The sequence below is a fragment of the Sus scrofa genome, chromosome 7 (assembly GCF_000003025.6).
Source record: "Sus scrofa isolate TJ Tabasco breed Duroc chromosome 7, Sscrofa11.1, whole genome shotgun sequence".
NCBI lineage: Eukaryota > Metazoa > Chordata > Mammalia > Artiodactyla > Suidae > Sus > Sus scrofa.
In genome coordinates, this window is record NC_010449.5 from 78870465 (window position 1) to 78882519 (window position 12055).

The window sequence follows — 12055 nt, forward strand, 5'->3', positions numbered from 1 at the left end:
TGGTATGAGACTAGAGTAACAAGATGTGCCCATTTGCAGGAGACTATCCCAATTTTAGCACTGGGAGTTTTGTGATTCAGAAAACTCCTCAGCCCTAGGGAAACAGGGACAGTTAGTCACCCTGTGTGAGATCCTGAAGCTGACCCTGCTACTTTAAAAACACATATGCACCTGTCCCCTTGGGTCTACTGAAGTCCTCCTTTGCCTAATTTGTCTGCAGAGAAAAAGGAAAGGTCTTCAGTATGACCCATGAGAGTACTGAGAGGACACATGAAAGTACTGAGAAGATGCTCAGAAACAAAAGCACAACAGCAGGGCAATGCCCAAATGGCTTTCCAGGAATTGCTGGATGTTCTGTGCAGCCATGAGCACTAATTATCAACAGAGGCCACACTCCAGATGCAAAAGCTGTGTGGAATCACATGGCCAAGGTCCTGGGGTGGGTGGATGCAACCCTGATACTCTTTTTTTTTTTTTTCCCACTCAAGACTAAATTACTAAGTAATGCATTATTTTTTGACACAGGTTTCCTCTGAGCAATTCTGCCATCCTATCTTCTTATGATCCCCTTTTAAGGCAGTTGATTCTTTAATTCAGAAGTCTCCAAAGGTATTAGTAGAAGAAAAAGACTCCACGAAGCCCTTTGCAAGGGGAAAATATAATGATAGGGAGGAACCAGTGAGACAGAGTGACTTGGTATTTAAGAAGAAATTGGGGTTGGTAATCTGATCTAGATTGAGTTGATGATCTTCCAAAACATTTAATGATCTGGTTTCCAGTGATCAATAGAATGAAGAAAAAATAAAACAACCTTGGGAAAAGAAAGACCTGAATAGTTTAATTTAGTTTCCTTACTCATGGGAAAGAGTATTTCACATTTCCTGAAGGGCATGCTGGCATTCATATTAATCACATTAAGTCGGATACTTCCTTCAGAAGAACTGAATTTCTCCCTGCTGGTAGTTACTCTGGTTTGGCCAGATTCTCCCTCTGTGTCTGCTTCATTCAGTTTGCCATGTTATTATGGAATCTCTCTTATCAGATGAAAGCATTACTCTGATTTCCCAAGTCTTGGCTACTCACTAGTTAGACATTATATATGTGTATAAATAAAAACAAAGCACAAAGAGCTAATATTCTTTTAGTTTTAAAAATAATTTGTGAAACATCCCCAAACTGATTTGCTTTTCCTAATTCCTTAACCTGCTTGGACCTCCTAGTGGATGGTAGTTATTTATAATAGCTTTTGTCTTCAGTTATGTGTCTCTCTGAAACCCTGTAAGGATGTAATACAACTCCCAAAATGGACTGAAGGAACCAATACTTTTAATCCTGTGTGACAACATCTTCTATGAATTACTAGTCATAAAGCAATAATATTGTTATTTATTTATTTTTATTTTTATTTTTTGTATTTTCTAGGGCTGCACCCACGACATATGGAGGTTCCCAGGCTAGAGGTCTAATCGGAGCTGTGCCAGAGCTACAGCCAGGCCAGATCCTAGCCGGGTCTGTGACCTACACCACAGCTCACGGCAACACTGGATCCTTAACCCACTGAGTAAGGCCAGGGATCGAACATGCAACCTCATGGTTCCTAGTCAGATTTGTTAACCACTGAGCCATGATGGGAACTCCCTGTTTATTTTGTTAATCACTGCACCCATGGCATGTTGAAGTTCCTGGGCCAGGGACTGACTTCGAATCACAGCTGCAACCCATGCTGAAGCTGCAACAACATGGATCCTTTAACCACCGTGCCCAACCAGGAATCGAACTTGCCCCTCCACAGCGACCTGAGCCACTGTTGTTGGATTCTTAACCTGCTGCACCACAGGTGGATCTCCCTCTTTTATTTTAGAAAGAGAATATATCGTAACATTTAGAATTGTGAAAAAGCTAGAAAAGGATTCCTCTTTCAGTTAATGACAAACACCACAGCTTTGGATTTGAAGCTATTTAGATTTTATCCCTTAGCTCTTTTATCAAGAATACCACCATCAACAACAAAATTAGGATTAGTTCTTGAGAAAAAAAGGGGTAGGGATATGATGAGATTTCTGCCTACCTGGGAGCTATGCTTTGGAGGAACTGAGTCTTCTCAGCTTCAGTTTCAAAAGTGTGGATTCCCAGGACCTTCACTGGAAAACAAACCCCCTTTTGTACAATTAACTGCAATGACTAACAAGAGTTTCATCAGGGGAGATGTTTGGAGGATGATGTAGATGAGACATTGGGAGTAGTTACCAGTTTCTTATTTGGAAGAGAGGATTCAAGTACCACCTATATAAACATTTTAATCTAAAAATTGAGTTCTATTTTAGATTAAAATGGAGAGGACTCTATTTTGGGCCTGTATTTCCAAAGATTTGGTTCTTGTGTATTTAAAAAAATGACTCCTTATCTCAGTAGTCCTTTGGGCAGGCCAGTATCTCAGGCCAATATCTTCTTTTACCTTCTGTGATTAGATGCCTTTGGGAGAGGAACTAGGGAGAATAAGTAGTTATGTGAAATGAGTATGTGGCTGTGTCTACTGAACTTAAAGCTAATTATGAGTTGTTTTTTACTCTGTAAAACCAAGGTTCCTCAAGGGAAAGGTGATAGCCATATAGCTGATTGCCAGAGAAAGGTAGAAAATAAATAAATATATATACATTTCTTTCTCATGAGGAAGAAAAAAGGGACAACTTAAGAATATGAGGCCTTTGTTTCTAGTTCATCAAGTAAATCCATTATAATGTCATCTTTGGTTTTCTTCAGAATCAGTGATCTAATCTTACTAGCTCTGTATTGTTACAGTATGATGATCTTTCTCTTATGATTTTTGGAAATATTCTCAACATTCTAATTTTGTTTGTGTATGTGTATTTAAAAAAGGAGTTAGTTTTTGGTCAGTATAATAGGTGCAATAACCCTATTTTAAAAATATCTCCTCTGACATGTTTCTTACAAATTTCTTTAAGACTCACCATCTAAATGACCTTTTAGAGAATTTCTAGAGTCAGATACAGTAACACAGAGTGATAGAATCAGTCTATTAATGCCTATTTCTGTGTTGCAGCAAAAGGTTGAGTGAAAATATTTGAAACGTAAAACATTTATAGGTCATTATAGGGCAATGTGGGGAGCTCTGAGCATAGTCAGTTTGAGGTAGCAGTTTGAGAACCACAGTGCGTGTATGGTGATTGGGAATGGAAGACACAAGGTAGAGAGAACATGGAGCAAGATACATTTTCCCTACTTAATAATTTTATCTAGGGTCAGTTTCCCTCTTGATGTCATCTGTGGTAGGCATGCCATAGGTTGCCACCTATTGGCTTTTCAGTTGTTCCAAATGGAAATCTTTCCACATTGTGATGAAGCGAGGCAAGTGCTTCAAACTTTGTGTACATAGTGGTTGGTGAATTTTCCGTTGTGATTTATTAATATCAAATTTTCAAAGAAGTTGTCCATTCTATTTCACAAATTGGGAATTCACTGGAATTTTCTTCTGCCCTAGTGGATAGAAGCATTTGGCATGTAGATCTGTTTTTGATGATATTCAGATTTATTTTAGCTCACACATGTCTTCTTTTTGCTGCTTGGGTACTCCATTGTTCCCCACCATCATATTTAGCAACAAATAGGCTTTTGTTTGTTTGTTTTGTTTTGTTTTTCTCTTCTCCCTAAAAGCTAGGGCTCAGCATATTCTTTTTAAACAACTTTTCCCCATGAGGACATGGAGAACTTCTATTCCATCATGGCAATTGATTTAAACTTCTCTACATTTAACATCTTCATCCAGTAACACCAGGTAGATGTGTCAACATGCTGGCTAATAGATGTGGAAATATTTTTTGGAGGAAAGATAACTAACTACCCATAAATTTAAAACATATATATAAAATGACAAAAGTTAAAAATTCAATGCACTGGTTTAATTGCAGATGGGAAAACAGATAAAAATGTATTAATTAAAAACTACATCAAAAGAATTTATATATTAATGTGTCTGAATAAACAAAAGAATAGAAAAAATGGAAGAAGTTAAATATGGAAGAAGTTAAACATGGAAGCCTAACATTAGTTTAGCAATTCCCAAGGAGAGAGAGAGGTAGACAAAAGCAATATTTAACGAGATCATGTTTGAAAATTTCTATAGATTTGGTCAAGCAAAAAATCTACAGCTTCAAGGATTAAGCCCAACACATTCCAAGCAGTATGAATAAAAATAAAATCATATTTAAATAACAGAAAACTAACAATAATAATAATACTTGAAAAGACACAAAGAAAAAGATCTATTACCTTTCTAGAAGCAAGACTTAGGCAGAGAGTTGATTTCTCAATAGCTTTGGTGAAAACCAGAAGACATGGAATTACATCTTGAATGTTCTGCAAATGCGAGGGAAACTGTCAAACCAGAACTGCATTAGCAGGAACAGCATCTGTAGAGGATGTGTTAAATAATGATATGATAAACAAAAGCAACATGAAGGAGTTCCCTTTGTGGCTCAGTGGGTTAAGAACCTGGCATAGTCTCTGTGAGGAAGTGGTTTCAATCTCTGGCCTCACTCAGTGGGTTAAAGATCCATCCTTGCCACAAGCTGTGGCATAGGTTGCAGATGCAGCTTGGATGTGAAATTGCTGTGGCTGTGGTGTAGGTCTTAGCTACATTTCCCCTTTGACAGCTAGCCCAGGAACTTCCATATGGCTGCAGGTGAGTCCATCAAAAGAAAAAGCCAAACAAATAAAAAACATCATGGAAAAAGGTGGAAAGTGTGCCCTTCCTAACTCTGAGCTACATGCAGACCTTGTGTTTTGCTTCTTTGATGTCATTATTAAACAATCAATGTCTGAGGGTTCTTTTATAAACCTTGTCTGATAAGCCCAGTGTCTGGAATTTTGGTGTCTCTTCTGTCTCTTCTGCCTGAGGGTTTTATATAATTTTAATATGCATATTCTGTTTTCTTGGGTGCAGTTGGAAGTATGAATTGTAACATTTCACGTTCCTCACATAGAGGTTGCTCAAAAATTTTTTCCTGCTGATGGCAGTAAATTTATAAACACTAAAATAATTAGATATTGCTATTTTAAGAAATATTATAAGAAACTTGGAAACTAGACAAAAAATGAGAATAAAAGAATTAATATTACAAGCCCATCTAGTGAAACTGCTTGGGGGGAAAAAATAGATACTGAATCCAAGAGGAGCCCTTGAATCAGGAAACATCACAAAAGTGTGCCTTTGAAACTCTTTTTGTTTTCTTGACTTGTCTTGATTCCAAAGGTTCTATAACTAATGAAAAGCAAGCAAGCAAAAAAAAAAAAAAAAATTTTTTTTTTTTTCAGAGTTCTGTGTCAAAGATTGCTGACTAAAATGTATTTATCTTGTAAAAGTTAGAAACAGAAAGGATCTGTATCTATAAGGCAAAACTGATTTCTACTTGGAGACTGATAAGGCTTGCTTATCCTGGGTGTTCTATTTCAGATAAGAATATGGAAGATTTTGTCTACTTCCATGAGCAAGGGCATGGCAGCAGTATCCTCTCTAGGGAAAATGTTTGCCTGTCCCTGTCTCTCTCGTTAAAGACTGAGATCCTCTGTCTGTGTGCAGTGTTTGCATCTGACAGGAGCTTCAAAAAGTGAAGTACAGTGGTAAACTCTGGGACATCTCCCTGATTCTTATGCGGAGGGCTCTGAATTTCATAGTGAATGGGAAACAGCAGGGGCCAGAGCCATATAGTCTGTATGTATTTTATTTGAAAAAAGTGTTAAAGCCCCAGTTTTTAAAAAATTAAATATGCATTCCCAAGAGAGTGTCTTCCTGTACTGTTCATTTTTATTTATTTATTTTTCTGTAGGAGTGTTCACAGGCTGTGTTTCTAACAGTTTTTCACATATGGCTGAATATGTAAATTGAGGGTGAAAGTACTCCATGTGTCTGAAAATTATTAAATATTTTATTTTTGTCTGAGTGTCAAATGTTTCCTTACTCCAAGAACGAAACACATAGATTAGATTATAAAACTTCTTTAATTTAATAAGGCTACAATTCCAGTGGTTATAGAGACTAATAAGTGCTTTCACAAATTTAAAATAAGGGAAAGAATTTCCAGAGAAGAAAGGAATGGCTTTTTAATAAGGTATATGTGGTAGACATTTCAGAAAAACAAACAAACTTCTAACAGAGACTTCTAGCTAATGGCATTTATATGTAAGAATCCAGGTTCAGCTATTCTGAATGAATCATTGGACAATTCAGAATGGTTTGGTCATTTTGGTTTAGAAAGAGTGGTATGTTTCTCTCCATTTTATAACAAGTTGGAATAGTATATAAACATGCATTTTATTTTTTGCAAAACTTTTGTAATAGTTAATTTGAACTTAAACTTGCTGTACTGGCTTGATCAGATGAGTTGGCATTACTTCTGCATATGTAGCATTATTGAAAATGTAAAATTATGTGTTCGATCAAATTGCATTGATTTCTGAAACAAATTGAATGTAATTAAAAAATTAAATAAATTGTTCAGTAAATTGAATTTATTTAATTGAATTTATTTCTGAAGATATTTTTGTTATCAGCAGTAGTTGTGATGCTCTGTAATATGTCATCTTACGTACAATTTCTAATAACCTTTGTAAACTTTAATTAGTAAAAAATTTGGGCTATCGAGACAATTTTTAATAAAATAGGATGCAAACATACCGATTATCAGGCATAGTTTTAATTTGCCTCCTGTTTTTATATATTATAGAATGGCTGTCAGATAACAGTTTGATAGGGTGTTTAGCTGCCTGTAGACCATGTTAAGGCGTGTGATTATTTTCGTCTCTTTAAGGAACCAAAGGGATGCGTGTGACTGTAGGCATTCATAAAATGTGTGCTCATTGCTGATCTGCTGAGATGCTTGTGTGTAGAAATTCTCAAGTATCCATCTCCTATTTTTCCTTGGTTAATACTTGTAATTAATATAAGTGATTGAGACTCTTCTAAATACACTGGTGGTAAGGAAAGACAAATGTCTATGTGAGCGAATGACTATGTTCTTACTGAGTGAGAGCAGAGAAGAGTCATTTGTTTTAAAACCTAAATGTCAGGTTGTGCCAGGATGTGAAATAAAATGATGAAAGACAAAACGTGGGATGAAACAGAAAGCTGTAGACGTTTGAAGGAAAGTGAACTTTGCCTTAATTTACAGTAACTGCATTATTTTTTTCTGAATACATTTTATTTGGGGTTAATTTTGCAGCTCTGTTCATTGAAAACCTAAAAATGGTGGAATGTCAGCTATTCTACTAAGAAATATTTGTTAAGGTAAAATTGATTTGGTAACTTTTTATCTGGAGTAAGAATTTAATGAGTGACCTATTATTTTTTAGCGAGAAGCCATAGATTTGGGTGTTCTTTTTTTTTTAATGATTTTAATTTTTTCCATTATAGTTGGTTTACAGTGTTCTGTCAATTTCCTACTGTATGGCAAAGTGACACAGTCACAAATATATATATATATATTCTTTTTCTCACTTGATCTTCCATCATGTTCCATCGCAAGTGACTAGATACAGTTTCCTGTGGTATACAGCAGGATCTCATTGTTTATCCCTCCAAATGCAATAGTTTGCATCAATTAACCCCTGACTCCCAGTCCATCCCACTCCCCCCCGCCCCTTGGAAACCAGAAGTCTGTTTTCCAGGTAGAGTTGAGTATTCTTGAGAGCAGTGACTCTAATAAATGTGCATGTCTTTGAGAATACTGTTTTATAACATTAAAAGATTATACTTCACAGTAACAGTTTATAAAAAAATGTTGAATTACTAATGACAGCAGCTTTGTTTTCTAGATAAGATCCATCCATAGTCTTGAAGCACCATCAAGACTCAGGTGTCATATTAGGGCTCTAGATAACACCTTGAAGGAAGTATTTCTGCTTCTATAGCTTCCAGTGATAACTTGGCATTTCTCATTCCATTTACCCCCTCAGGAAGCATGCCTGAGATAGATACCATGGAGAATTGTTTTACTCAGGTACAGACTGATGATGGAAAATTGGTAGCATGTGTAAAGTCAAATTCATGAATCCAAAGTAAGTGAGAGGGCAGGTTGTGTTACGCAATAAAGTCTGTTTCCGAGCCTTTAGAGCCCAAGGTCAGTTTTCTAGAAAGGACTGAGATTCAGGAGCCTGGGGAATCCCAGGGCTCATTAGGCTGAATGGTGGCGTGAGGACATAAAAGCCTCAGACACAGCTAGAGCCCTAGGGACAGATCTTTCTAACCCTTGCAGCCAGCCCTCAATTAGGGCTGGACTTAAAAGGACGCATTTCGGGCACAGACAGGGCAACCCTGATGTGAGAATTTCTCATTTTTCTGGCCTGAGATATGGAGACAGGACTGGTGGAATGAATAGCAGGGTAGCATGTTCCTTCTTTGAACCCACATAGCTCCTGACAAGGCAATGATGTAAGTTTCTCAGCGCTCCACTTTCCTCCCTTGCACCTCTTTCTATTTCTGAAACCATTTTTTAAAATACCTTCATACTCTTTCTCCGTATACTGACATCATTTTTAAATTTAAGAAATTATTTGAATTTTGTTTTTCTTAGTTTATACTCTTAGAAGCATTACAGAGCAATGAAATTCCCATGGTAGCGGGGACATTGGTTCCCTGCTTAGAAAAACTAGAGAATAACCACTCAGGAGTCCATAAATAGCCTGTGTAGATTTAAAGAGCTTGATTCTGTCCTCTTCTCTCCAGGTTGCACTGGATCTTTCCATAAAGATTTTAACTTCTTAGTATGCATTTTCCATTCCTTTGGCTGAGTTTTGACAAATTCAAAACATTTTCATTGACATTTGAAAATTCTTAGGTTATTCTTAGGATGTGAAGCAAGATATACTAAGTAGGGTCTGATCCTATAGCGAGTAATGTGATAACAGACCTGGCACTTCTGCAGGTTGCTTCCTAGGTCCCAGCAGGGCTTTGGTGTGGGAAACTATGTTGTGATGGAAGGTGGTTTAAGGGATGGTCATTCCTTCAGGCTGATGGGTATAGTGCCCATTTCCTTCCTCACAGAATAGTCACAGGCTGAATTTCTTATTGTGATCAGAGGCTTCAGAAATATAGAAATTGGGAATGTTTCTACCAAACATGGAATTTTATTAACACTGAAATTGAACTTGCCATATTTGGCATTATATTTTCATATTATCTGAAGGCAAAACATTTCTCGAGTCAGTAAGAAAATTCAAGAATAACCATAATCCAGTGTGTACCTTAATTATAACTCATGGGAGTTCCCGTTGTTACTCAACATGTTAAGAACCTGACTATTATCCACGAGGATGAAGATTTATTCCCTGGCCATGCTCAGTGCTTTAAGGAACCAGCATTGCCACAAGATGCGGCATGGGTTGGATCTGGTGTTGCTGTATTTGTTTAGTCTGGCAGCTGCAGTTCTGATTTGACCCCTAACCTTGGAACTTCCAAATGACATTATGTGACCCTAAAAAGGCAAACGAACAAGATAATTATAACTCAAATAACTAAGACGCAGTGTTGCCTACTTTTGTCTTATGAAATTTTGAAGATTTTGATATCACTATTAATCAAATCCTTTTATACTCATCTCCTAGAAACTACTCCCAAACACTTATTGCACTGAAGTTCCCCAGTGTTAAATATTACTTTAGAGAGGTAGATGATAGGGTAGGGCTTAAAAGATGCAAACTGGTTCTTGTTCTAGCTACACAGGAATGTTCATTTCATACTTTATAGAACATGCTTAAGTTTGTCTCAGCTTGGAAGATAATTCTATAAACACCAGACTCAATCTTGATAACTCATTTTTTTTCATCTTTTGTCTAATTTGAAATGCTCCTGTTCCAATTTAATTCTTCTTTCTCTAGGTCACTTGGTATCCTTGACTTGATGAGAAAAGAAAATGATTCTAAGGTGACAGAATTTGTGCTTCTGGGCCTATCATCCTCCTGGGAGCTGCAGCTCTTTCTCTTCTTAATATTTGTGTTGTTGTACATGGTTATTGTCCTGGGAAATGTCTTGATAATGTTAACAGTGTGGACTGATGCTTACCTGCTCCAATTGCCTATGTACTTTTTTTTGGGCCACCTGTCCTTCCTTGACCTATGCCTGAGCTGTGTTACTGTGCCCAAGATGTTGGGGGATTTCCTACAGGAGGGCAAGGTCATCTCTTTTTCGGGATGCCTGGCCCAGATCTACTTCTTGCACTTTCTGGGAGCCAGTGAGATGCTTCTGCTGACAGTCATGGCCTATGACAGGTATGTTGCCATAGGTAATCCCTTGCACTACCTGACAGTCATGAACCATCAGCTATGTGTTCAGTTGGTTTTTGCCTGCTGGTGTGGAGGTTTCATCCACTCTATAACACAGGTCACACTGGTCATTCAGCTGCCCTTCTGTGGCCCCAATGAACTGGACAACTTCTACTGTGATGTCCCACAGGTCATCAAGCTAGCCTGCGTGGACACCTATGTGATAGAGGTGCTGATGGTCTCGAACAGTGGTCTGCTCTCTCTCATCTGCTTCTTGGTCTTGCTCTTCTCTTATGCTGTCATCTTGATCACCCTGAGAACTCGCTTCCGCCAGGGCCAGAGCAAGGCACTCTCTACCTGTGCCTCCCACCTAACAGTGGTCAGCCTGATCTTTGTGCCATGTGTATTCATCTACCTGAGGCCTTTCTGCAGCTTCTCCGTGGATAAAGTGTTCTCCGTCTTCTACACAGTGATCACACCTATGTTGAACCCCCTCATCTATACACTCAGAAATGCTGATGTGAAGACAGCCATGAAGAAGCTGAGAAAAAAACATGTGACTTCCTGCTGCCATGTCAAAGAATGAACAGGAGGAGGTGATTTAGAAAACGTACTTTCTTGGGACACTTGACTCATTTGGTACCTGAATACATGGAAGAAAACCACTTGGGTGAATTTAGTATATGGAAGAGAAGACAGCATACAAATTATAATGCATTGCTCTTGATTATAGTTGGCAGGCACAGGTGACTTTCTATGTATTAAATATGAAGCAGAGAACTCAGGAGTGTTCAGTGGCCCACAAGTAATAACAGAAATTAATTGAGGAGTAGAGTCATTAAGACACCTTACTACAGTAAGTCTCCTTCTTTAAAGAAATAACTAAAATCTATTTGAAAGATAAAAAGAAATCCTGAAAAGAAGTGTTCCCCCCCCCAAAAAAAAGACACCTTACTAATCAGTTCTTCTAGGCTTTTGTTTATAAGTGGTCTTCCTTTATTCAATTCACTTAACTTTTGATAGAAGATATTACATCTCTTGTTGTGTCCTTTTCCTCTAGGGTTTAATAATTCCTGGTCTCTGGAAGTTCCTTCTATCTTCTGAGGTCTCATCAGAATATCTTCTGAGGCAGAGTGGATCCATTTTGTCCTGTCCCTAAGAAAGCCTGAAAATATCACTAACTACCCAGCATATTAGTGTTCACACAGGAACTGTGTTGTGTATTGTGCCAAATTTTAGACATGCAGTTCAGCAACTCACTTGAAAGGACATAGGCTCTTAACAGAATTAATGTGTGAGAGAAATGAAGCCTGGAGATGCTGGGGTGATGGAAGCTCTCAGTATTCTGCTGAAGAGGCTTCTCTTGAAGGGGCATTCCATTTCACCTCAAGATTTTCTTTGTTTTCCTTCCATCTTTCCTCCCTGCCTCCATCCCTTCCCGCCACCTCTTTTTCTTTCTTTTTGGCTTTTTAGGTCCTTACCTGTGGCCATGGAGGTTCCCAGGCCAGAGGTCAAATTGGAGCAGCAGCTGATGGCCTATGCCACAGCCACAGCAACACAGGGTCCGAGCTTCATCTGCGAACTTCAACACAGCTGAAGACAACATCAGATCCTTAACCCACTGAACAAGACCAGGGATCAAACGCAAATGGATACTAGTTTGTTAATGACTGCTAAGCCCCAATGGGAACTCCACCTCAAGTTTTTTTTTTGAGTTGAATTATAGAGGGGGCGAATTAATAAGCTGGTTCTTTAACTGATCATAATGTTTAAAAGTTCTGGA

General features: G+C 38.0%; 1 protein-coding gene across 1 annotated transcript; it reads left to right on the forward strand.

Annotated features, from left to right (window-relative positions):
* Positions 9872–10887, forward strand: LOC100524508 (olfactory receptor 4Q3-like). The gene has a single exon (XM_003128789.3). It carries the CDS (start codon positions 9911–9913, stop codon positions 10856–10858), a length of 948 nt encoding a protein of 315 aa, XP_003128837.1. The 5' UTR covers positions 9872–9910; the 3' UTR covers positions 10859–10887.

Excerpts from the sequence above, each read along its gene's own strand:
- LOC100524508 (XM_003128789.3), top strand. The coding sequence starts at position 9,911 with ATGAGAAAAGAAAATGATTCTAAGGTGACAGAATTTGTGCTTCTGGGC.